At 43.7% G+C, this 26,570-nt stretch overlaps 1 protein-coding gene across 3 annotated transcripts; it reads left to right on the forward strand.

Annotated features, from left to right (window-relative positions):
* Positions 1-5,982: 5,982 nt before the first annotated feature.
* Positions 5,983-26,252, forward strand: slc7a2 (solute carrier family 7 member 2). 3 transcript variants are annotated; one of them, XM_074647955.1, is made up of 12 exons: positions 5,983-6,249; positions 7,620-8,000; positions 12,111-12,266; positions 13,801-13,966; positions 14,160-14,296; positions 14,379-14,601; positions 17,283-17,422; positions 20,318-20,420; positions 21,602-21,813; positions 21,900-22,066; positions 22,159-22,267; positions 23,409-26,252. In XM_074647955.1, the coding sequence occupies exons 2-12, from the start codon at positions 7,631-7,633 to the stop codon at positions 23,576-23,578; spliced, it is 1,953 nt and encodes a 650-aa protein (XP_074504056.1). In that variant the 5' UTR covers positions 5,983-6,249; positions 7,620-7,630; the 3' UTR covers positions 23,579-26,252. The 3 variants fall into 3 exon arrangements, with proteins under 3 accessions (XP_074504056.1, XP_074504055.1, XP_074504057.1); XM_074647954.1 differs by having other exon boundaries at positions 7,623-8,000; XM_074647956.1 differs by lacking the exon at positions 17,283-17,422 and adding an exon at positions 17,689-17,825 and having other exon boundaries at positions 5,985-6,249; positions 7,623-8,000.
* Positions 26,253-26,570: the final 318 nt, after the last annotated feature.

Genomic DNA, 26,570 nt, shown 5'->3' on the forward strand with positions numbered 1-26,570 from the left:
AAATGTCAAAGGGACTGGGCTGTTCAGGCTGTAAAAGCTTTGACATGTTAACTAGTAAAGGACATATTCACCTCATTAGTTACCTACAATTTTCTGCACTAGTTAACTAGTGAGGGCCAAAATGCTCATTAGTTAAAGGGACTATTTGTAACTTTCAGAAATGCTTGTTAACAGCGACACCTGTGGCCGTTAAGTCAACTAAAGTCAGCGTCGGGCTCGCGCTTGCTCGCTCTAAAGAGACATGAACGAGCATCGCTCAAAACAGTGAGGCGACACACGTCAGCTAAAAGCACAATATCACTCTATATTTCACCTGCTTGGCAGTAATGTTAGCTGACCAGACAAAGGTCTCTAACCTAACATTTATGATACTTAAATGATTTGTTCAGCAAGATAATCTTCACAAAAGAACACAACTTTACTGATTTTTGAAGTGTAAATGCAATTGGCAGAAGTAAAAAGCTAACATTAGGCTATAAACGCAGGAGCGTGAGTATACACAACGAGGCTGAAAAGGCGGACGTGACGACGTTTAGTAGTCTCGTTTAGCCACTTGTTAGCAACTGCTTTTTTAAAGACACATAAAGGGTTAAAAATTCACGAGTGGGATATTTATTTATGTATTTTATGTCGTAGAACAAAACATTAAAATCTCTTGAGATTGTGTTAACCACAGACCTTATTTCAGGCATCTAACTAAAAATTAAAACCATTCAAAAAAAACATTGACTTCCAGTCAAGGGAACCGGAAGTGCTCATTTAGGACTCATTCCTGTAGCACTCTATGATAGGCTAATTGGCTACGTTAACGTTAGCTTTGTTCAGAAAGAAATGTTGTTAACATACAGACAACAGGACAATTATGCCAGGTAAATCAAATTTGCTATATACTGTATGTTTAAAAAAAACAAACTTATTTATAAAAGGTTTCTGTGGACTGTAAACATAAGAGCCAGTCATAGACCCTAGTCACCACAAGCAAACAAGACTAAAGATTGATGACTTCATCTGTACTAAGACCCTGCACAGTGGTACAGGTGTTTATTCTGGCTGATTAGACCTGCTGAGGGTCATGTTGGGGGAAACTTTGCAGGGATGTGAGATCACCAAAATGTTCTAATAAACACGATGAAGGTAGAAATAACAAATGTTAACAGGAGATTGAGGGAGTCAGGAGAAGAGGTCGGATCAGGCGACATAGGTGGGAATACATGTGTGGGTGTAAAGTAGATGTGTAGGGGCCTTAATATGAATTTCAAGGACATTTTACTGGTAAAAGGACAGTAAGTGAGGAAGAAGGGGTTGCAGTTTTCTTAAAAAGCTTTCCCCTTCACATTGCACTCCACAGCATTGTTTGTAAGCTGTCAGCAGGAGACATTAAGAGACACAGCTCTTAGTCTTGAGATAGCATGCTGGCCTAAAACAGAGTCTCTCTGTTCTTTATAAGAGGTCCTTATTTGCTCTACACTAGTCTGAAACTGGTAGTACTTGTGCAACCAGCCCAAAAGTTAAGGGGCGTGTCACATAGTGGGCCAGCAGACAGTTTAAAATGTTATTTTTAAGGCTAGATTTATTCTAAGTTTTGGCAATGAGCATAAAATGTCCTGAGTTTGATTAAGTGATTGTCACGCTGTTAAACAGAGCGTGAAGCTTTTTTGAGAAGCGCCCCAGTGCAAACACAGATGCATCCCGCATAATTTAAACTGGATGTATACACATTTTATCTGCACACCCGAACTGAACTGTTTTCAAGTTCTTCTGACATCTTTCATTGTTTTGACAAGTCATACCAAATCATTCAAATGTATTTTTATCTCCAGCAGTATTTTGCACGCCGGTGAGCAGAGGAGCCATCTGTTGCAGGACAGTAGACAGAAAAAAACAATAAAAGTAGTTAGTTAAACTAAGCAGAAGTGATTGACTTACTGACGCCTGACAGCCTTGCTGAACGCCCGCTCCTACTGCGCTGCATTCATGTATGAGGAACCAAAAAGAGCTTGATTGTCCAATGATTATACAGAACAATTCAGTTCTGATAGTATCACATGGATCAGTTAGCTCGTCTCCGTTTAGATGAGCAATCACAATCCAGCCTTGATGACTGAACTGATATTTGTGTTCACGGTTTATATCCCTTTTTATATGTCGACAAGGTGTAATTGCCTCATACAAAAGGTCAAAAAAAGATTTGAAATGGTCATGACAGTGCAGAGGGACGGTTTGAAACCAATATTTATTTAGGATTATAAACCTGTGAAATCCCCCGGTTTGACCGTAACCCACGTTTTTAATCGTCTCAGTGTGGAATTCATTTTTGGAAGTCAGCGCATCCCCAGGGACTTGGAGTGAAGTCAGCTTGAGGCCACAATTAACCCGCAGGCCAAAAGATTCTTGGACATCACAGATCATATTTAAAGGAATCTGTTGCTATTGCCAAATGTGTCGAAACAGAAGATTGATGACATTCAATTTACTGTATACAACCTTTGGCCAGTGCAGTTTCCTAAACCATGAAAGGTAATTGTATTACATTTAAATTCGTGGAAATGTAGTAGTTTTTCTAGATCCACTACACAATAACCTACTGTACAAGACTTGTACTGACCTAGATAGAGACAGGAAATCACTTTTAGCAGCGCAGGGAGAGGGATACACCCATCCATAGATAATACTCCATCCTCCTACCTAATAAAAAGAGTATTAAGTCAAACTAAGAACAGGTAATGTCTTCAGGCTTCAGTCCCCAGACTGTTCTTAAAATGCAATATGAAGAGACTTTGTGCCATTACGTTAGATTCAACATGTAAACCATGGCTAATACTGCCCTCCTAAACAAATCTCTAACAAATTTTTAAATTTTTTCCAGTGAGCTACACTGAAACCTGTTATCTGAGATCATGTCTTTTATTTGACTTTGGTACATCCACATAAACAAAATTGAGTTCTAAGTATCTTCCTCCCCAAAGACTGCCGTTTTTAGTCTGGAGGTCGCTCTCGCTGTCTTGATTCCTCTCAGAGCTGTTGTCTGCCTTATCAGTAATTGTTCACTCTAACATTTCCTGGTGACACCAGCGTTAACTGGAGCGAACGGTCCGCAAGGCAAACACCACTCAATCTGTTGACCATATCCACGTTTTTGAAGCTGGGTCACTCAGCCATCGGAGGGCAAATGCATTCAATTGGCTTCACAGAATTAGCGCATGTCAACAAGGAGATAAAGGGAGCCAGTGACTCCTTTCCATCCTTTCCATGGTTACAGTGACCGCTGCCTGCATGTATAAAAACTAGGGCTGTCAGTCGATTCAAATATGGAATCGTGATTAATCGCATGATTGTCCATGATTAATCGCAATTAAATAAATAAATGAATAATATGCTCAAATCATAACATGGCAAACTGCAGCCCAACAGGCAACAACAGCTGTCAGTGTGTCAGTTTGCTGACTTGACTATGACTTGCCCCAAACTGCATGTGATTATCATAAAGTGGGCATGTCTGTAAAGGGGAGACTTGTTGACTCATAGAACCCATTCTCATTCACATATCTTGAATGAGAATGAGGTCAGAGGTCCCTTGACCTCTGACCTCAAAAATCAAGTGTAAATTTGGAGAGTTATTTATCCTCCTTCGCGACAAGCTAGTATGAGTGGTGTATATCATCTGGAAGCTAAATTTAACAATTTTTTTTCATTCAAGAATTGATAAAATTTTTTATTAATAATCCCTCCAAAATACAACATTAAGTCACCAGGACCTTGAGGAACACCATAGAAAAAGTCTTGCTGTGATTTGGTTTCAAAATCTTTAGACATTTTGAGATTTCTGCAAGAATTGCATTTTCAGTGATTGGATAGCGAGCGCTTCTGTTCTGGAAACTGCTCAGAAACCCCCTTATTGTCAATCTACCTAGGAAAGCCATCCATCCTCTGAATGCTCTAGGTCTTTAATTTGTGGCTATAACGTTTCATGAGGCTGTGATTTTCCTAGAGGTCACCACAGGTCATTTTAAACAGTGAGGTCAAATAAAAAAAGAAATGGTCTCATTACAATGAAATTGCTACTATGGGGACTAACATCATCACACATGAATAGAGTTGGGCTCATTGGATCCACAACAGTCTCAGCTTTACAGTGATACCCAATGTATATACTTTATGCAATTCAGAGACTGTTTAGGGGCCCCAGTATGCAGAAACATTCAAACACATCATATTTTCATCGGCAAAAATAACACATTTGTACTACATTAAAAAAACTGCACATGATTATTATTAAGTGGGCGTGTCTGTAAAGAACCCATTTTCATTCACATATCTTGAGGTCAGAGGTCAATGGACCCCTTTGAAAATGGCCATGCCAGTTATTCCTCACCAAAATTTTGCATAAATTTGAAGCGTTATTTAACCTCCTTCACAACAAGCTAGTATGACATTGTTGGTACCTGGATGGATTCATTAGATTTTCTAGATCATAGCAGTATCTTCACTCTATCTTAAAAACTGAGCCCGCTACAACATCCGAAAGATCGATTGCGTTAATGCGTTAAAGAAGTAAGTGGTGTTAAAACTAATTTGCCATAACACATTATCATCGCGTTAACTTTGACAGCCCTAATTAAAACGTAATACTCGTTCCAGAAGCAGGTGTGTTTGTGGTCCAGGAGGATATTTTGACAAATCATATGTGTAATCCTGATTTATTTTTTTTCAAAATTACGAATTCAACATTTGCTACAAAATGCATGAAATGTAAAAAGATGCTTCCAGATATCCCATGACAATAAATATCCAGCAATAAATACTGCTAGATAATATTAATTATGTTTGTAAATGTGTATTTCAAGCTAAATTAGTGTAACAATCTGATTCAACAGGTTCTGTATTGTGTTCTTAAGTGCACTTTGTTAAACCATCAATAGCAAAATATGCTCAAAGACATAAGACATTTTAGAAAATCCCTTTTGTTTCATGCTCCTCAGTCATTTGATGGAAGCCATTTTGTCCTGTCAGTACATTAAATGTATTTAGGCTCAATTTGTAGATCAATGTGTGTGTGTGTGTGTTTAAGACAAACAGACAGCGTTAACAGTAGTGTCCCCAGCCTGCCCACCACCACCACTAAGGAAAACATTGGCTTTCCCATCAGCATGCAGGTCAGATGATCAACCCTGCAGCCAAGGTTTGGTGGGCGGTGGGCCATGATATTTGACTGCTTGGCTGGATGGACAAACTAAGAGAGAGCCGCCTGTTGTCATGCCGTCGAGTCTCTGGTCTGTGTGGATTGGACGGCGTGTCTAGCGGCCAGCTGCCACCTTCCCACTGAGGTCTTTAGCTGGTTTGAGCTGGTCTTGGCAGATATTCTCTTCGCTGCAACCTTAATTCACAAGCAGTGTTTGATGGAAAAATGTGCCTTTTTTTCCCCTCCAAGCGCTCAAACTTGTAAATGAAGTTGCCGTGGAGATGCCAGGCATTCGGCGGCGTACCACAGTTTGCTGTGTTATTGATTGTGTAATGTCCATGGGTCCAATAGCTCAGGGAACATTGAGCAATACCTGTCTTCCATTAGGAGGACTTAACCCCCCGGTACTGTGGCTCATCCACCCTTCATTGACCAATCAGCGCCCATGCTTTTAACAGCACTCCTGTGGGCTGCACTGGGTAAACACAAGTGTCTGCCTCAATGTTTGTCAATGCCAGTTGCCTAACCATTTATCAGTAGTCAGTACGCGTCTGGGCAGCTGGGATCTATGTGCATTAGAAGTGACAAATTCTACCATCAAGAATTCCTTCCTTTCTCTTCTCTGTCCTACTGTGTGATCCCTTATGGTGCAATGTTGTCTCCACAGAGTTTTACTCCCTCAAACCTCAAGCATGGAGGTGAAACACCCCCTCCCAACCCCCCCAACTCACAAACCCACCCTAATTCCATGGGGCCCCCTCCTCCCCTCTTGCCTACAGGGGACGTCACTCCCCTGGCAGCAGCGGGAGTGGAGGCTGGAGTCTAGGGGCAAGGCGAGATGAAGAAATACTGTGGACAGAAGGGAGGCGTAAAAGCACTGCTCTGCTCAGCGTACATGCCAGCAAATGAATTAGTGCTAAAGTGGAGTTCAGAGGCAGCAGTTCATGGGAGCAGTGGATCTAATTTGACAAGCTGGAAGAAACGCACTGACACTTCTGACAGCCCTTCTTTTTTTCCCCCCGGTGTCTGAACCTGGCCCCATTACATCCACACAGTGTCATTCCAACAAGGTAGGTGCATGTCTCTAATGAAATACACTGTTTGTGCATACATTTTGAATAACTAATGCTGGAATTTAATAGTCAAACTTGTGCAGTAGCTGTGAGTTGTTTGTGAAGCAGCAGTTTTTGCAGAGAAATTCAGCAGTTTAAGGTATGACCTAGATGTTGCTGTCACTGTGCAATGTAAATCATGCAGGACATGTGTGGAATAATGATGCAGGGAGTATCTTACTTACAACTTACGGAACATGTGACTTATTTTATTGTTGGTCATTGGTGCTTTTTTATATTCATGTAATATTTATACTGTATGTACACCTATTTTTCCCACATACTTGTGTAACAGTCCTGTCTATTCTTTACCTTTATTGTTCAGCTTTGTTGTCCTTGTCCCTAGCTGTTATTTTTATTTCTTTGTAAGTACATTGAAAGAGATGAAAAAAGTCAAATTCCCTGTATTTGAACGTGTACTTAGCAAATAAATCTGATTCTGATCTTACCTGACAGGCTAAATTACTACAGTCTGTATCGTCAGTTTCCAAAATGTAATTTTCACTTGTTTAAATCTGATTTTGGTCTTTATAATCTTTACTTTTGCATTCACTGCATTCTTGGGAGATGCTGCCATACAGTCCACATTGTGATGTTAATGAGCTGTCACACCCAAAACTCATTTCCACCACACTTAAATGGAGGTCAATGCATATTTGGATGGCCGTCAGTGTTCCTTTACGGTCAAGATAATCTGGTTCTAAGAAGACGCTTTAACTTCAAAAGCGAGCTAGAAACTATTGTTTGGAGGGCATATTTCATAACCTCATTCATCTTATTGTATTCATGCAAATATGTTCAGCAGGATCCCCAGCAATCTCGCTAATGGAAAGAGACATTTTGAGATAAAAGACAATGAGAACAAAGAAGGCTTTGCAGTTTGTCTTTTTATGTATTCTTTTTTTTTTATGTAATTAGTAAAGAGAGATACTGGAATGTCTTTATTGTGTTCTAGTGGTGCATTCATGGTCCCCTTTATGAATGCAGCTCTTTGAGTACTTAGATCTGCACCATAACTCCAAACAATGGATTTTAATGGGACACTTACTGTATGAACTGTAGCACTTAGCAGCATTCCAATAATGCATACCATAGTCAGTCATAATCCCAACTGATTTTTCAGCATTTCTGTCAAGAGAACAAGCTTGTAAGAGCCGCAGGTGGAGTTCAAACTGTGTCTGTGTTGATGCTGAGATAAAGAATAGTGGTAATGATTAAGTGGGATTAAATAATATTTCTTCTTTACACATTTTGAGTCATACAATCAAATTATCCACATGTGGTGTACAGGTATTTTCAGTCTTTTCTTCTCTCTTTCCCTCTGTCAGCAGGCGTCAACATGCTGGAGCAGGTTGTGTCATTCGGCCGCTCCCTGGTGCGCAGGAAAGTGGTCGACATGAACAGCCTGGAGGACTCAAAGCTGTGCCGCTGCCTGGGAACCGTCGACCTCATCGCCCTGGGAGTTGGCAGCACTCTGGGCGCCGGCGTCTACGTCCTGGCCGGCGAGGTGGCCAAGGGCGACTCAGGCCCCAGCATAGTCATCTCCTTCTTAATCGCTGCACTAGCCTCCGTCATGGCCGGCCTTTGCTACGCCGAGTTTGGCGCGCGCGTCCCAAAGACCGGCTCTGCTTACCTTTATAGCTACGTGACTGTAGGAGAGATCTGGGCCTTCATCACTGGCTGGAACCTTATTCTCTCCTATGTGATCGGTGAGTTAGTAAGTTAGTGGCAGTGGCATCTGCAAGATTTCACAGACCGGAGGAAAACAACCATTCAGGGCCGAGCTGGAGCCTTGCCGTCTCTGAGCAGCTGTCAATCACTCGCAAACTCCAATCAAACAGTCAAACTGGCAGCGCTGATCAAATATGAATCATCCATCCATCCATCCATCTTCAACCGCTTATCCGGGATCGGGTCGCGGGGGCAACAGCTCCAGCAGGGGACCCCAAACTTCCCTTTCCCGGGCCACATTAACCAGCTCTGACTGGGGGATCCCGAGGCGTTCCCAGGCCAGAGTAGAGATATAATCTCTCCATCTAGTCCTGGGTCTTCCCCGTGGTCTCCTCCCAGCTGGTCGTGCCTGGAACACCTCCCAAGGGAGGCGCCCAGGAGGCATCCGTGCTAGATGCCCGAACCACCTCAACTGGCTCCTTTCGACGCAAAGGAGCAAGGACTCTACTCCGAGTCCCTCACGGATGACTGAGCTTCTTACCCTATCTCTAAGGGAGACGCCAGCCACCCTCCTGAGGAAACCCATTTCGGCCGCTTGCACCCGCGACCTCGTTCTTTCGGTCATGACCCAACCCTCATGACCATAGGTGAGAGTAGGAACGAAGATTGAACGGTAGATCGAGAGCTTTGCCTTCCGGCTCAGCTCTCTTTTCGTCACAACGGTGCGGTAAAGCGAATGCAATACCGCCCCTGCTGCTCCGATTCTCCGACCAATCTCACGTTCCATCGTCCCCTCACTCGCGAACAAGACCCCGAGATACTTAAACTCCTTCACTTGGGGTAAGGACTCATTCCCTACCCGGAGTAGGCAAACCACCGGTTTCCTGCTGAGAACCATGGCCTCAGATTTAGAGGTGCTGATTCTCATCCCGACTGCGTCACACTCGGCTGCGAACCGATCCAGTGAGTGCTGGAGGTCGCAGACCGATGATGCCAACAGGACCACATCATCTGCAAAAAGCAGCGATGAGATCCTCAGCACACCGATCTGCAAACCCTCCTCCACCCGACTACGCCTCGATATCCTGTCCATGAATATCACGAACAGGATTGGTGACAAAGCGCAGCCCTGGCGGAGGCCAACCCCCACCGGAAACGAGTCCGACTTATTGCCGAGGATCCGAACACAGCTCTCGCTTTGGGCGTACAGGGATTGGATGGCCCTGAGAAGTGCCCCCCTCACCCCATACTCCCGCAGCACCCCCCACAGTATCTCCCGGGGGACCCGGTCATATGCCTTCTCCAAGTCCACAAAACACATGTAGACTGGATGGGCATACTCCCAGGCCCCCTCCAGGATCCTTGCGAGAGTGAAAAGCTGGTCCGTTGTTCCACGGCCAGGACGGAATCCGCATTGTTCCTCTTCGATCTGAGGTTCGACTATCGGCCGAACCCTCCTTTCCAGCACCTTGGAGTAGACTTTACCAGGGAGGCTGAGCAGTGTGATACCCCTGTAATTGGCACACACTCTCTGGTCCCCCTTTTTGAAAAGGGGAACCACCACCCCGGTCTGCCACTCCTTAGGCACTGTCACCGACTTCCACGCGGTGTTGAAGAGACGTGTCATCCAAGACAGCCCCTCCCCACCCAGAGCCTTCAGCATTTCTGGGCGGATCTCATCAACCCCCGGGGCTTTGCCACTGTGGAGTTGTTTGACTACCTCAGTGACTTCCACCAGGGTAATTGATGATGGTCCCCCATCAGCTTCCAGCTCTGCCTCTACCATAGAGGGCGTATTGGTCGGATTCAGAAGTTCCTCAAAGTGCTCCTTCCACCGCCCGATTACCTCCTCAGTTGAGGTCAACAGTGTCCCATCCTTACTGTACACAGCTTGGATGGTTCCCCGTTTCCCCCTCCTAAGGTGCCGGATGGTTTTCCAGAAGCACTTTGGTGCCGACCGAAAGTCCTTCTCCATGGCTGCTCCGAACTCCTCCCACACCCGCTGCTTTGCCTCCGTCACGGCAGTGGCTGCTGCTCTTCGGGCCCGTCGGTACCCTGCAACTGCCTCCGGAGACCTCCGAGATAACATATCCCGGAAGGCCTCCTTCTTCAGTCGGACGGCTTCCCTGACCACCGGTGTCCACCACGGTGTTCGAGGGTTGCCGCCCCTTGAGGCACCTAAGACCTTAAAACCACAGCTCACCGCCGCAGCTTCAGCAATGGAAGCTTTGAACATCGTCCACTCGGGTTCAATGCCCCCAACCTCCACAGGGATGCCAGAAAAGCTCCGCCGGAGGTGTGAGTTGAAGATCTCTCGGACAGGGGCCTCCTCCAGACGTTCCCAGTTCACCCTCACTACGCGTTTGGGCTTACCAGGTCTGTCCAGAGTCTTCCCCCACCCTCTGACCCAACTCACCACCAGATGGTGATCAGTTGACAGCTCCGCCCCTCTCTTCACCCGAGTGTCCAAAACATGCGGCCTCAGATCAGATGATACGATTACAAAATCGATCATCGACCTTCGGCCTAGGGTGCTCTGGTACCACGTACACTTATGAGCATCCTTATGTTCGAACATGGTGTTCGTTATGGACAATCCATGACTAGCACAGAAGTCCAACAACAAACGACCACTCGGGTTTAGATCAGGGAGGCCGTTCCTCCCAATCACGCCACTCCAGGTGTCTCCATCGTTGCCCACGTGCGCGTTGAAGTCTCCCAGGAGAACTATGGAGTCCCCTACTGGAGCCCCATACAGGACTCCATTCAGGGTCTCCAAGAAGGCCGAATACTCCGAACTGCTGTTTGGTGCATACGCACAAACAACAGTCAGAGTTTTCCCCCCCATAACCCGAAGGCGTAGGGAGGCGACCCTCTCGTCCACCGGGGTAAACTCCAACGTAGCGGCACTCAGCCGGGGATTTGTGAGTATCCCCACACCCGCCCGGCGCCTCACACCATGGGCAACTCCAGAGAAGAATAGAGTCCAACCCCTATCCAAGAGTACGGTTCCAGAACCGAGGCTGTGCGTAGAGGTAAGCCCTACCAGATCCAACTGGTAGCGCTCCACCTCCCGCACAAGCTCCGGCTCCTTCCCCCACAGAGAGGTGACGTTCCACGTCCCCAGAGCCAGCCTCTGCCGCCCGGGTCCAGTCCGTCGAGGTCCCTGGCCTTCACTGCCACCCGTGTGGCAGCGCACCCGACCCAAGCGGTTCTTCCCGCAGGTGGTGAGCCCACAGGATGGAGAGGAGGGGGGTGCCACGTTCCTTTTTCGGGGTATCCCCGGCCGGGCTCCGTGGCAAGCCCGGCCACCAGACGCTCGTTGACGGGCCCTCCGTCTGGGCCTGGCTCCAGACGTGGGCCCCGGGCTTCCTCCGGGCCGGGTAACTCCTCCTCTGCCTCGTGTCGTCATTGGGTTTTTTGTGAACCATTCTTAGTCCGGCCCCTCACCTAAGACCAATTTGCCATGGGAGACCCTACCAGGAGCACGAGGCTCCAGACAACACAGCCCTCAGGGTCATAGGGACACACAAACCTCTCCACCACGTTAAGGTGATGGTTCCCGGAGAGGTCAATCAATATTCTATTAATGTTATGCCTATTTGTCATGTAAAATGTTTTCAGAAACATCTTGTAGTGTACTGTTTAGCTGTAAAATGAGAAAGTTTGTGACCTGGCCGCCATGTTGAGACCAGTTGAGCAAATGCCAAGCACCGCCCACCAGCCGGAGCAAACTTTCTCATTTTACAGCTAAACAGTACAATACAAGATGTTTCTGAAAACATTTGAGGAGAGAAATAGGCATTACAGTAACAGAATATTGATTCATATTTGATCAACGCTGCCTAGTTTGACCGTTTGATCGGAGTTTCCGAGTGATTGACAGCTGCCTCCGTTGAATGAACAGCCAATAGGAACGCTCTCTCAATGAAATGACCTGTGATTGGCCAAAGTCTCCCGTCACGGGCTAGATTTTTTAAAGCCTGAAAACAGAGCCATGAGGAGGTGCAGAAGTCTAGTTTTCTCTCAGAACACTTGAATTACAATATGCTGAAAGGTTATTATGGAAGTTTTGCCCAATGATGCCAAAAATGTTCTGCCTACTGCAGGTTTAATGGTTTCTGTTTTTTTTTGTTGCTATCTCACAGGTACCTCCTCCGTTGCCAGGGCTTGGAGTGGCACATTTGATGAAATGATAGGCGGGCATATAGAGGTATTCTGTAAGACCTACTTCAGCATGAACTCTCCTGGTCTGGCTCAGTACCCTGACTTCTTTGCTGTCTGCCTGATACTGCTGCTTTCTGGTAAGCAGGCTGAAAATAGTCAAGTTCAAGTTGGGATGTTGGTACAGGGGCTGCGGTGAAAGAACGGAAATTAGGATTGGTACATTTTGTTGAAAACAGCCAACTTTCATGAGCACAATCCAATAAAGAGATGGCAGGACACTGTGTGATAAGAGCTTTATAGGCAGTGTGAGTCCACTGGGAGGCCACATTGACCTCCTTCCACTTTAAAGACTTCCTGATCATCCTGGTAGTTTTTAGCAGCACCCTGCTTTTCTTTCCCACAGTTGCACACAATCATATCTGGGAACTGCCCAGTACAGTTTCTTTACAGCCTCAGGTCACTGAGAAGCTCCACTGTAGTAGCCGAGGATTTAGTAGCATCAGTAGCTGTTGATGACTTGGAGAGTACTCCATATTCATTTCCCGTGGTCAGATTCATAACAGTCCAGGGATTTAAAGTGGACATGACCCTCAGGCTCAAACTGAAAACCTTATCCACTGGCCTGCCAGTGCAATGATTGCATTAGGTCAGTGTGACCCAGAAACAATCCAGTTGGGTTTTGGTTGTTTTTAAGGATCACAGATGATCTATTGATCAAAACCAGATTAAAAAAAGATTTGAAAGAAAAGTAGTGGTTTGTAACTATTTATATCTAGCTGTGGTCTGGAACACCCCAAAGCATTTTCTATAGGCCTACATCTTTTAGGCACATTTGTCCTTTTGTATATTTATTACACACAGTTCCACCAGATTTGCTTGCAGACATGCAACACTTCACATTAAAGCTAGGGTTGGTAATGTTGAGAAACTAGCAAGAGTACGCTAGATTTAAAAAAATGATCCAACCTAAAAACCCAGCCCAGTGTTGCCAACTCTTCTCCAATGAAGGTAGTTAGCAGAACTAGCTCCAAAAATCCCTAAATCTAGCGAAAAAGTCGGCAACACTGACAGTCCGTCCCTTCAGGCCTCCCTCCAAAGCCACTCCCCCAAAACTATCATAATGAACATAAATATATCATAATGAACGTAAACGACGAACATGGCTATTGTTAGTACTCAAAGCTGTTTGTCGGATGTAAAAACTTGTGCAGTTATTTGATATCTGTGAAATGTGGTACAGACATTCACGTACCGCTCACAATAAATTGTAATAACTTTGATGATCCTCTTCCTAGACTTTTTATCCAGCGCAGTCATCAGGTCAAAATGTTATTAGTCCAATACTTTAGTTCATGAACAAATATAGCAAATGTTAGCATGCTAACATGCCATATTAAGATGGTGAACATGAAAGACATTATACCAGCTTAGCATCAATATGTTAGCAATGTCATTGTGAGCATGTTAGCATGCTGATGTTAGCATTTCGCTCAAAGCACCACTGTGCCAAAGTACAGCCTCACAGAGCCGCTAGCGTGACTGTCGACTCTTAGTCCTGTTTATATACAGTATATGAAGTGGCAATGTTTTTTGGACTGACACAACTTGATAATATCAATAATGAATAATATTGTACTGTACTGAGCCCTGTTGCCTTTTCGCTCATCCCAGGACTCCTGTCGTTTGGGGTGAAGGAGTCAGCCTGGGTCAATAAAGTCTTCACTTCAATCAACGTGCTCGTACTCTTGTTTGTCATCATCTCCGGCTTCGTCAAAGGAGACGCATACAACTGGGAGATATCTGAAGAATCCCTTATAAATGTCACCATAGTTAAAAGGTAATTTATTAATTTCCCATTATGTATGATTGTAAAGCCCATTAATGCAAAGCTGCTCCCTAAACAACATACAGATCATAACTATCAGTATTACTGTTACCTAGCAAACATGCAGGGTAATAGTGGCCACACTTCTCATGTCACCTACGTTTTTAGTTCAATTGTCCTTATGAAATATGTTTATATGTTTAAGGAACTTGTCGGTGACGGCAAACGTGACTAGTGATTATGGAGTCGGAGGATTTATGCCTTTCGGCTTCAGCGGGACCTTAGCTGGAGCTGCCACCTGCTTTTACGCTTTTGTTGGATTTGACTGCATCGCAACAACAGGTGAGCCACTTCTAGGTTGTGATTCAGTGGGATTTCATCAAAGCTAAATGTAAACATATTTGTGCGTCTGTGTGTGTGACAGGCGAGGAGGTGAGGAACCCTCAGAGAGCCATTCCCATCGGCATCGTGGTGTCACTGACCGTGTGTTTCTTGGCGTACTTTGGCGTGTCAGCCGCGCTCACGCTGATGATGCCCTACTATCTGCTGGACGAGAAGAGCCCTCTGCCCATGGCCTTTGAATACGTGGGCTGGGGCCCTGCCAAATACGTGGTCGCTGCAGGTTCACTGTGTGCCCTCTCCACCAGGTAACCACTGGATTTGTAACATGAGTTGTGGACAAAATATCAATATTCATGGTAGATGAAAGCATTTAAATGTTATTTATAATATGACTTTAATTTCTGATTGATGTGCATGCTATCAATGGGTGATAATGGTGAAGGAGAACTGGTCAAAACTTCTGGCCACATATCCTTCTGTCTTATTATTGGATTGATTCCTTGCTTAAAGCAGTCGGTAACTCGGAGGTAAGTCGGAGCAAATATAATAAAAAGTCATTTTTATAAAACTGTCACTATATCCTGACAGTAGTGCATGAGACAGATAATCTGTATCCTCATCTGCTCCCAATGGCATCTGACGACCAATCAGAGCCGAGCAGTCTCTAACACAGCTGTCAATCATTGCTCACAAAATATGCGAACTCCGATCAAACGGTCAAACTAGGTGGCGCTGATCAAATATGAATCAAGAAAGGAGAGCAAGGCTGTGTTCCAAATTTCATACTTTTTCTTTTTACTTTTAGTGCGTACCGCAGCTACCCTTATGAAGTAGGCACTGTTGCATGCAGTATGCACACAATTAGGACATACGTCATAACATTGCACCTTGACCCTCTTGCTCTAATATCCACAGCTCAGGGAATAGAAGTTCAGAATAGCCAGAAAACAAACAAAGGCAGAAAGTAAAACAGACAAGACACAAGAGGAGTGAACTTATCAAAATAAAACAGGAAACACTAGAATGAATGAATACAACAGAAAACCCAAATCCAAGAAACCCAAATCCTCTAGACAATACAGAACTGATAATCCACTAAAAAGATGAAATACAAGATAATCTTAAATCTTAACAAAAAGGAATAGTCCTACAGCCTCTGTGCACAGCGCCAGACTGTGACAGGCATGTTGAAATCTTGCAAATGCCATTAGGAGCACTAAGAGGAGGCCGATTATCAGTCTCATGCACTACTGTCAATGTTTAGGGGTATAACACATTCGCAGACATTTGCAGACAGACAGGCAGAGCGGCACATTTTACAAAGAGTAAACTATTTTAGACAAATACGAAGAAATTAAACACATAATCCAGGCTAAAAGTCACACAGTTGAAGCTGCCGAATACAGGAAGAACAGTTGGCAAAAGAAAAAACTCCTGATGTGTGAATGCGTAAATTAACAGAGTTATTAATTTAACGGAATACTCAAAAGTAAGATATACTCTTCTAGATATACAGTAAATAGCTTTTAAATGTATATTGGATGACCGGATTACACCTAATCATGCCCAGTAATAAAAATGCGGCGTGTATGACTATTTGAACCTTCTTTCAGCTGCATCCCCCCTCTCAGGCGGTGTGGAACGGACTCAAGAGGAAATTAAAAAATAAGTATGAAAATATAATTCAAAGCGGTAAACACCCACCGCATACAGCCAGCTGTCCTTCCTGCATTTTTCAGTTTAAACTGTGTTGTTTTTAGCCTGGATTATGACTGTAACTTCTTCATAATGTGTGTAATATTACCATACGATCCGCACACTGAGCTTTGATTGGTCAGGAGGTGCTTTCATATGAGTTGATCTCTTCTCTGGAACATGACCTGCTCCGGAGCAAGTTAGCTGTTCAGCATCAGTTACCATGGTGATCTACCCCGGTAATAAGTGATCCACCCTCGTAGGACTGAAAACCCAGAGTTAAACCTGAAGTTACCTCGTTACACCAAATCCTGCTTCGTAGTATAGGCCTCTGGTCTGCCCTCGCCAAAATTGAGCCAATCGCAACGCACGACCGCATCTTCAGTTACACTGAGCATGCGTTATACCCCATACCACAAGGCCGATGTGCGCCGTGACCCAGCCTCCTTTCCATAGGCCTTGACTACTGTCAGGATAGGGTGACAGTTTTATAAAAACAGCTTTGTATCATATTTGCTCAAAGTTACCAACTGCAGCTTTAATGGGACATAGTGGGCGCAGTGCTTGAGTCTCTCTGTTTTCAGATACCTGCATGTGTTTGTAATATACTATTTACTTATTAAAGAATCATAAATAAGGTGGGCAGGTTTGTCTATAAACAATATATTGGTGTGACTTAATTCTGTCTTTCTTCCCTGGAGGTTTACTATATAAGTTCCCCTCAGCTTTCCATCAACAAACCCTGGTGGATATCAGTCACCATCTTATCCCATGATCTGCATTCATGCGCATATTATCCAATTTGATTCGAAGCAATAACATTTGGGATAAATCAGAGTCTGCAATTGGTGTTTAGGTCGGTACTTTGGGGTCCGCCCCTTGGCAGTTGTTTTCACAATTGCGAAAAGCCTTTGACACACATTTTGGTGCTTTTATATGTTTGAACTAAATGTTTACACTCCTGGGAAAGGTTATTACTGAAGGGCACATAAAACTCCTTTAAATTCAATTCCAAACCAGCTCTCAAAACTGAGAAAAACAAATAAAACATTTGACTGTTTAAAGACAATAGTGATATGTAATTTCCCCTTAAAAACAGCTACAATCTATTATATTCCATTGATTTAAGTTGATGTAAATTAATGAATGATGTGATGTGCCACCAGGAAAGAAAGACAATGACTTTATGCTTTATGCTCTGGAGCTTTGATGGTGTGATTATTGGTGTGTGTCTGTGTTTGTAGCTTTTGACTAACGTGTTGGTCTTGCATGTCTCTGCTGTCTCATTCAGTCTGCTGGGCTCCATTTTCCCCATGCCTCGTGTAATCTATGCTATGGCACAGGACGGGGTGCTTTTCAAAGTCTTAGCCCGAATCAATCCTAAGACGAAGACCCCACTTATTGCCACTATGACCTCCGGTGTAGTAGCAGGTGAGAGACGGGGAGCTTCCAGTGAGATCACTCCTGCTAATCTTTCTCCACCAATCAACAGTGAAAGACGCAGTCAAAGATAGGGATAATCATTTGGTTATTTTCTTCCTTAATTTGACCCACCTTCTAACACTTTCTTCTTTAAATTATCCATTTATAGGAGGTTTTCCCTCAATATAGACACGTTGTTCTTTCACAGTTGTGCAGGTGTCATGTTTTTTTCCCCAGAATGCCCTCAACTTAACCATGAACCCTCTTCTCCCTAGCCTGTTGGGCTCCATGTTCCCTCTGCCGCGCATTCTCTTTGCCATGGCACGAGATGGTATTCTGTTCAAATTTATGTCCCAAGTGAGTAAGCGCCAGTCTCCCGTGGCCGCCACCATGGCGGCGGGAACCACTGCGGGTAAGCTCCCGAGACGAGGACTCGCCTGTGGACTTGTTTGGGTTTTTTATCAATGCACGTTGGTGGTGGTGACGGCATGTTAAACATGTGATGTGTTTCCAAAAGCATGTGAGAAAACATCACACATATAATTAAGGTTATAAGTTAATGTACATTATCTGTGTTCACCACCTCAGTCCATCAGGCTTTTAGTCACTTTTCTAAATAAATGAATTGGCTACTGGAAAGTAACAAACTACAAGTACTGTAGCTTTTTATATTCTTTTCTTTTTTTTTTCTTTTTTTTTTACTTCATTCTTACATCTTTAAAGGAATAGTTAAACATTTTAGGAAATGCGCTTATTTACTTTCTTGTGTGTATTCTACATTTGAATCTACAGCCTGGCAACCTGGCGACAGGATTCAGGAAGTCACTGCTCCTGGGCAAGAAATACTCCGGCACATAACAACCAGTAAAACCACAATGTGTCATTTTTACACGGCGGTTTTTGTACAGGTTAAACAATGCAGGCGGTTATCTTAGCTTAGCTTAGCACAGAGACTGGAAACAAAGGGAAACTGCTGGCTAGGCTCTGTCAAAAGCCAAAGCTCACTAATTAACATGTTGTATCTAATTTGTTAGTAGTACAAATTGAGTAGTTTATTAGTTTTATTAGTACAAAAACTGACATGAAAAAACTACATGTTTTGGGTTTTAGCGGGGGTTATGTGCTGGATTTCCTGGCCTGGAGCAGTGACTTCCTGGAGTCTCGTCATCACTGTGAAGTTACCTGCCTGTAGCTTCATATTTAGCGCAAAGTGGAATCAATCTTCTCATCTAACTCTCGGCCAGAGAGCTAATAAATAATAAATAATTCCTTTAAGTCTACTGCCATGTCATTAAATTGTTGATAGTTTTCTTATTTGGAGAAGATGGTCACCACATTGGAGAGCATCACTAAATCAGACGGATGTTGGTTAGTGGCTGTATTCATATTGAAATCAATGTCAAGACGCCACATTAGCCTTTTCGTGATCATCAAATGTAACAAACAAATTTGACTTTTGTACTCAAGTACTGTAGTTTTCAACATAAGTCATTTCACATCAACTTGACGATATTTAAAGAGCAACTTCTCACCTACTTTAGTTTTTGTTTTTGGTTTAACTTCTCACCTCGCTGCAGTGATGTGGAAGTGTACTCCAGGGTGTGTCAGTACATCGTGACATCACTGTTGGGTGTGGTTACAGTTGCAACAAATAGTACAAATCTGACCACACAGTGAATCTGTGAATACAAACAGTTGGCCTTTGGGGACTGGTGTGGTGCTCACACATTGTTAAAAACGTCTACTTCTACATCTTAAAGAGGACCTATGATGCTAGTTTTCAGGTGCATACTTGTATTTTAGGTTTTCTCTAGAAAATGTTCACATGCCTTAATGTTCAAAAAACGCTTTTCTCATACCGGCTGTGCTGCTGCACGTCTTTCCCCCCTCTGTCTGAAACGCTCTGTTTGAGCTCCTGCCCCCCCTCCCTCCTGAAAAGTCCAGTCTGCTCTGATTGGTCAGCTGGCCCACTCTGTTATGATAGATCAACCAAACCAAACTCTTCGGACTCCGCTCCAGCTCCACTCTAACTAGCTTTGTTTGAGGGCGTGCCAAACTAGCCGCTAGGCAGGTATTATGCAAACGTGTTACTTGGTGACATCACCACGTTACAGAAGAAAAGGCGGGACTTCAAACAAGGCGTTTCAGGCAGTTCAGGAACAGTGTTTCTGTGGGGGAGAGTAACTCCCTTTGTAACTTTGCAGACCTTTCACACGCAGAAAAAAACGATATAATACACTAAAGGAAAGGGAAAAGCACAAAAGCATAATAGGTCCTCTTTAAGGTATGGTACGGTATGTGGTTGCATCATGCTCATTGTGCTCAGGTGTTGGGGCTAAGACCTGTACGGTGAATGACCTGGTGAAGTGGCAGGCAGATGTGAACACAGCACACAGGTCATGCATTAAGCAACTGGTAGAACTGGGCAGGGAGCTTACTTTGTTATTTTTGTTTGAATATGATGTTGTGGGGAGCAGCGGACAGACCACCGTTCTGTGTTTGAACTGTGCTGCTGAGATCAGCTCCATACCGGAGTCTGGTGCTGAGATAGAAGAGATGGAACACCACAGTGTATCTCACATCAAACAACACTCGGTACGGAGATGATCACAGCTGTCAGCCCGGGGAAACGTTTAGCTCTTTGGTGTCTCTTTTTTATTGTGAAAACATGTCCGCATGAAGTTTAATTTGCATCTGTTCCTGTTCATGTGTGCATTTGTTGGATGGTGCATCTGAAGAACACAGCTTTTCCATTTATAATTGCAGGAATATAATTGTTGTGGGTGTGAATGTTTTCATATATTTTGTAAGAATGATTGCTCCAGTAATCAGTAGTGATCATATTTCTTATAAATGTTCTTTTAAAGTGTTTGTGTTAATTGCATTTTCTTTTGCTTGCTATAGCCATCATGGCTTTCCTGTTTGACCTCAAAGCGCTGGTTGACATGATGTCCATTGGAACTCTGTTGGCCTACTCGCTGGTTGCTGCGTGTGTACTGATTCTCAGGTGAGTACGTTTGTAACCCTTATACTAGGGCTGTCAACCGATTCAAATTTGAATTGCGATTAATGGCATTATTTTTATATGTTCAAAATGTAACTTAAAGGGAGATTTGTCAAGTATTTAATACTCTTATCAACATGGGAATTGACAAATATGCTTGCTTTATGCAAATGTATGCATATATTTATTATTGGAAATAAATTAACAACACAAAACAATGACAAATATTGTTCAGAAACCCTCACAGGTACTGCATTTAGCATAAAAAATATGCTCAAATCATAACATGGCAAACTGCAGCCCAAACAGGCAAAAACAGCTCTCAGTGTGTCAGTGTGCTGACTTGACTATGACTCACCCAAAACTGCATGTGATTATCATAAAGTGGGCATGTCTGTAAAGGGGAGACTCGTGGGTACCCATAGAACCCATTTATATTCACATATCTTGAGATCAGAGGTCAAGGGACCACTTTAAAAATGGCCATGTCAGTTTTTCCTCGCCAAAATTTTGAATAGGTTTGGAGCGTTATTTAGCCTCCTTTGCGACGAGCTAGTATGACATGGTTGGTACCGGTGGATTCTTTAGGTTTTCTAGTTTCATATGATGCCAATATCATCACTCTAGCTTTAGAGTGAGGCAACAGTGAGCCCGCTACAACATAAAAATAGCAATTTGCATCAATGCGTTAAAGAAATTAGTGGCGTTAAAACAAATATATCACGTTAATTTCGACAGCCCTACCCTATTATAGCTTCTCTAAAAACCCACAGGTATAATTACCCCGTTAGTGTAACATACACCTCAGGTTATTGCATCACACTGGTGATGCAAGAGCTGTGAATGCTCCCATTGTATGAATGTGAAGTAGCTGCTTTAGTGCATGAAGGTGTTTACTCTCTGTAGGTTCCTGTACTTTCTAAATTCTTCAGCTGCTGTGCACCTCTGCTGGTTGCATTAAGGTGACTCATCACCACAGCAGCATTAACACAGACACAGTGTTCGTTGCCCTGGTTTAAACTGGATTTACAAGCCTCAGATCACCTCATTTCACAATGAAAGTGGTTTGTAGCTGTATAAAGGATACCTTATATGAACAGGGAGTACTTCGAGACACTGAAAACATTTTGCTGTAGTGAAATGCAGACTTATGATCTTTAACCTTTGACGCCTCTTACGTCCAGGTACCAGCCAGATTGGGCCCTAGTGCAGCGGGCAGGCACCGGTGAGAGGGACTACCTATCCTCTGAGGAGGGAGAGTCTGACCTGACAGAGTCGGAGTCCCACCTTAACATGTTGAAGGGTGGCAGCTCCACCCTGCAGGCCGTCCTGCACCCTCCTGTCTCACCCACTGAGCATTCCTCCAGCGTGGTCAACATGTCCATCTGTTTGCTAGGTAAGCTAGACAGGTTAAGATCTTTTTTTTTTTTTATGATGTGACAAAAGAAGTCCGAATTAAGTGTGTGTGTTTTCAAACCACAGTGCTGGTAGTGTGCACGATCAGCTATCTCACCACGTACCACATCTACGCCGTCCTCCGAATGGAAGTGTGGATCTTGGCACTGCTGTCCGGTCTGCTCCTCATCTTCAGCGGCTGCGTCTTCATGGTCTGCAGGCAGCCTCAGACTACCAAGAAGGTCTCCTTCATGGTGCGTGGCAGCTCAATAAGTACACTGTTGGGATGAGACCGGTCCAATACAAATACATTGATGGTAGATTTTTTTGTTTGTTGCCATCACAGGTTCCCCTTCTGCCCTTTCTGCCCATTCTGAGCATATTTGTCAATATTTACCTCATGGTTCAGCTGAGTGGAGATACCTGGATACGTTTCTCTGTGTGGATGGCTGTGGGTGAGTGACTGCTGGTCCACACAATTACAAACAGCCATGATATGTTGTGGAAATTGTGGGAAAAAAAGGAGTAGTTTGACATTTTGGGAAATATGCTTATTCACTTTTTTGTTAAAGGTACAGTGTGTAAGATTTGGTGGCATCTAGTGGCGTGGTTGCAGATTGCAACCAATTGAGTACCCCTCCGCTCTCTCCTCCCTTTCCAAGACTGAGCAACCGAGTACAAAAACGTGGCAACGCCGCTCGCCTGCTCAGAGGCCATCCTTAAGAACCATACTAATACTACTTTAGGAGCAACGGAAGTCATTAAGCGGCTGGTGGTACCAGGGTTTTTCAATCTGCGGCTCACATTACCACAGTTTCACAAGCATGTCAGAGAACTACGGTGGCCTTCAGGTGACATAAAAACATCAAAGGCTCTCTCTAGAGCCAGTGTTTGGTTTGTCCGTTCTGGGCTACTGTAGAAACATGGTGGAGCAACATGGCAAACTCCGTAAAGAGAACCCGCTCCCTATGTAGATATGAAGGGATTCTTAGTTTCAGATGATTGTACAGTAATGAAACCATAGTCATGAACATTATTTCTGCTAATAGATCCCCCTAAATGTTACAAACAGTCCCTTTAAGAGTTTGATGAGAAATCAATACCACCCTCAGAGTATGCTAAATAAAAAGCTAGAGCAGAGATGTTTGGCTTAGCTTGGCATAAAGACTGGAAATGGAGAAACCACTAGCCTGGCTCTGCCGTCCAAGTCACAATGAGGTTGGAGACTTCAAGAAGTCACCGCTCCTCGCCAAGAAATAGTTTGGCACATAATCCCTTGTGATGTTTTTTCACACGTTGGTTTTTGTACAGATTAAACAAACAAGATATAACGTGGGTTTTAGAAATGAATGAGCTTTAGAGGTACTGGTAGATGGATTTTGCCTCTTCCACAAGCAAAGCTAAGCTAAGCTAACCTGACCGTGTCCTGCCTGTAGCTTCATATTTAGCAAACAGATATGAAAGAGTTATCTTCTCATCTACCTCTCAGCAAGAAAGCAAACATTTCCCCAAATGTCAAACTTTTATGTTCAAATATGTGATGCTTTAGCCAGTTTTTATTGTAGTATCTCATATCTTGTCCAACACTTTCCTCAGGCTTCGTGATCTACTTTGGCTACGGCATGTGGCACAGTGTGGAGCGCCAGCGCAAACTCCAGGGTGCTTTAAACAGCAGCAGCACCGAGGAACCCAACAAGACTGGTATGGGCGCAGTAGGAAAAGACCAGGATAGTTTCATCTGCCCAGAAAAGACCAGCCAGTGTTAAAGTGAAAGACTCTGTGAGGCGACACAGCAACTCTGCCTTGATGAACCTGTTTATACAGCTTCGCCTCAGTCACAAGCACATTCAGCCTGCGAAGGCAGCGTCAGTACTCTGTATCAGCGACCACATGATGAGGAGCCGCTCCATCACGGTGATGGAACCACATCCTGTATAGGTCACATTGCGCTTTATGGACAGCATGGAGACAGAATTAAAAGGACAGGTAACACACTGGAGAGGGATGTTCATTTACTTTAACACTGAAGCAGTCAATGCGAGACTGCAGCAACGCTTTTCTCTTTCATTATGGACTTTTTAGTGCCGGACACACATTTTGTCTTTTCTATTAATCTTTACATTTTCAGCAGGTTTGTACAGGGTTTTAAATGTAAAGTCTTGGAAATCTATGTTATACATTTAATGGTCCAGGGTATTATTAGATTTTGATACACCAATTATGTACTACTATTAAAAGTAATGTTAGTTTGTGGTAGAAGCACTCATTGTTCTTTGACATAGGTGTAGGATGCTGAAAAAGGACCAACATTAGTTTAAAGATATGCTGTCAATCATGAAGTTGAATATAGAGTATATTTTAGAACTATTTTGTGCATAATTGTTTTACATGCATACATGTGAAATTGTGATATATGTATAAAAAGATCATAAAGACTCATTTAGCCACATTTAAACCAATGTACAATATGTGTAATAGTTTTGTAGGCACTTAACATGTTATGACTCGACTAATGGAAGTAGACCGAGTGCTGGTGGAGAATGACATGTAACAGATCATGTCTGCTGTAGTTCTTGAGGTATCTGTAGTTTTATTCAGCACAGATTTACTTTTTTATTTTTGCTTGGGGATGTGTTTTATCTATGAACTGTTACAATTTGAATATGAAGATTGTTATTTGATACAGAACTGTAGTCAAAAAGTATTTTTAGTAGTAGTATTTTTCACTCAGATTACGACACGCTGTATTTTACTGATATTTTGTGCTATTTTGATACAGTTGCAAACATGCTGTTAATATAACCTTCATGTACTTTGCCACCTAACATGAAGCACAACAATTAATTGCAAGTTAAAGTGTTACTGTATATAAAACAAGGTCTGTCTGAGTTGCCACATGATTTAGATGAACAGAGCATTTTTCCAGGTTTATTCTCAATGTGTTGCTTTAGAACCAGCTTAAAGAGACTTTTTGTGCTAAACTGCATGAAGATTCAGTGCTTTACATTCTTGCCTCTGGGCTTTCAGGGGTCACCCTGTTATTCCAGCCCGTTCTCATTCCCAGGGTGTCAAATACTGGCGCTTTGTCACGCCCCTTGGCGCCTGATACCGAAGCATAAAAGCCCAGACACACCAACCCGACATCGAAGAACAAGCGGCAACGAAGGCCACCAGTTGAGTCGCCTCATGTCGCCTTTGTCTTGGCCAAAAAGTTGCACTCGAACACACCGCAAAGATTACAGCCAAGCCAACTACCATGTACGTTCTGCGCCTGCGTGAGAGGAAATAACTCTCCACACCAGCAGGCGGCGGTAGTCTGTATTTATCATAGAAAAAGGGAAACCCTGAAGACAGAGGACAGCAGATATACAAGCCGTTGTTATGATACGTACATGAAACAAAGTGGCGTTTGCCGACACAGCACTCTCACTCACCACTTAGCTTCATTCCAGATGGCCGTGTCGTTGTGAAAATATCCGTGTTTGGAATGATCAGATGAGATGAAGATGAAAAATGAAAAGAGCCTTCTGTGTTTTTCCTCTTGACTTTACTCGTTGGCTTGCTTTCCTCACTTCCGTTTCTCTTCTCGTGCACTGATTTGTTTAAGCTGAACAGCCAATCAGAGTGATTTCTCTCACAGACGGGCTCCGCCGCCGATTCAACTTGCTGGATCGAACGCAAAAACTCAGACACAGGCAGACTAGAGCCGACGGTGCGGGACACACCGCAAAAACTAGTCCGACAGACTTTCCGACGGCACCAAACTGACCGTCGGCTTGGTATGTCAGGGCCTTAAGGCACCCTTTGGTGTCTGTATGAGACGCAACAGGCTTTCAATGTAAGCCCATTCGCGTCAAGGGTTAGGTTAGGTTAGGTTTCATCCAGGAGGCCGCTGTTAGTGTCCCGTGTGAAACGTGTTTGTGTTAAGTTTCACTTTCACTTTACAAACGTACTCATTACAAGGCAAACCATGATGTCTTTTTCTTAAACCTAACTAAGTGGTTTAGTTGCCTAAACCTAAGCATTTGTTCTTTGGTTGAATTCCCAACGCGAACCACATGTTAACTGCGACCGTAGTGGAGCGTCATAGTTAGACGCGCTGGGCTACCCAGTGTGTTACAAAGTGATGCCAAGGGGTCCCGACCAGGCATCAGTATGTGACGAGGTGGGAATGAGAACGTGTTGGTTTTTCTTGTACTATGAATTGTAAGAGTCAGTGAGCTCTAGTTAACAGTAGAAACCTGTTCGCTGTACTGCCGGTGTATACTGAGGCTGTGGGATGTTGGTGACTGATTGATCGGGTGGATTCATATGTTACCTCTACATTGACAGTGTAGAGTCTTCCAGTGAGGTTACAGGATAAAGTAACCATGATGTCATGATATAGTATCACTTGTTATCAACTGCACAGACAAGTACAATAAATGTATTTTCCAGTAAGACGGTGTTTGGTGTTTCTTTTTTTTATTAGCATTTTCAAATCTATTGTCTGTCTGTTATATCTGAGAAAAACTAAGGAAGTCATTTCAATTAACTCTGCTGGAAAGTTAGGCCATAAATCTAAGAAATTATTTATTTTTGATGCAGATGATGACACCATGTGGCCATTTCTGGCCATTCCTTTTGGTTCAGTCCAATGAATATGCATCCATATAGTGGTGGAAGAAGTGCTCAGATCTTTTGCAAAAGTACCGATACACCACAATGTAAAAAATACTCCACTACAAGTAAAAGTCCTGCCTTCAAAAACCTCCTTAA

This window comes from Sebastes fasciatus, chromosome 10 (assembly GCF_043250625.1).
Source record: "Sebastes fasciatus isolate fSebFas1 chromosome 10, fSebFas1.pri, whole genome shotgun sequence".
NCBI lineage: Eukaryota > Metazoa > Chordata > Actinopteri > Perciformes > Sebastidae > Sebastes > Sebastes fasciatus.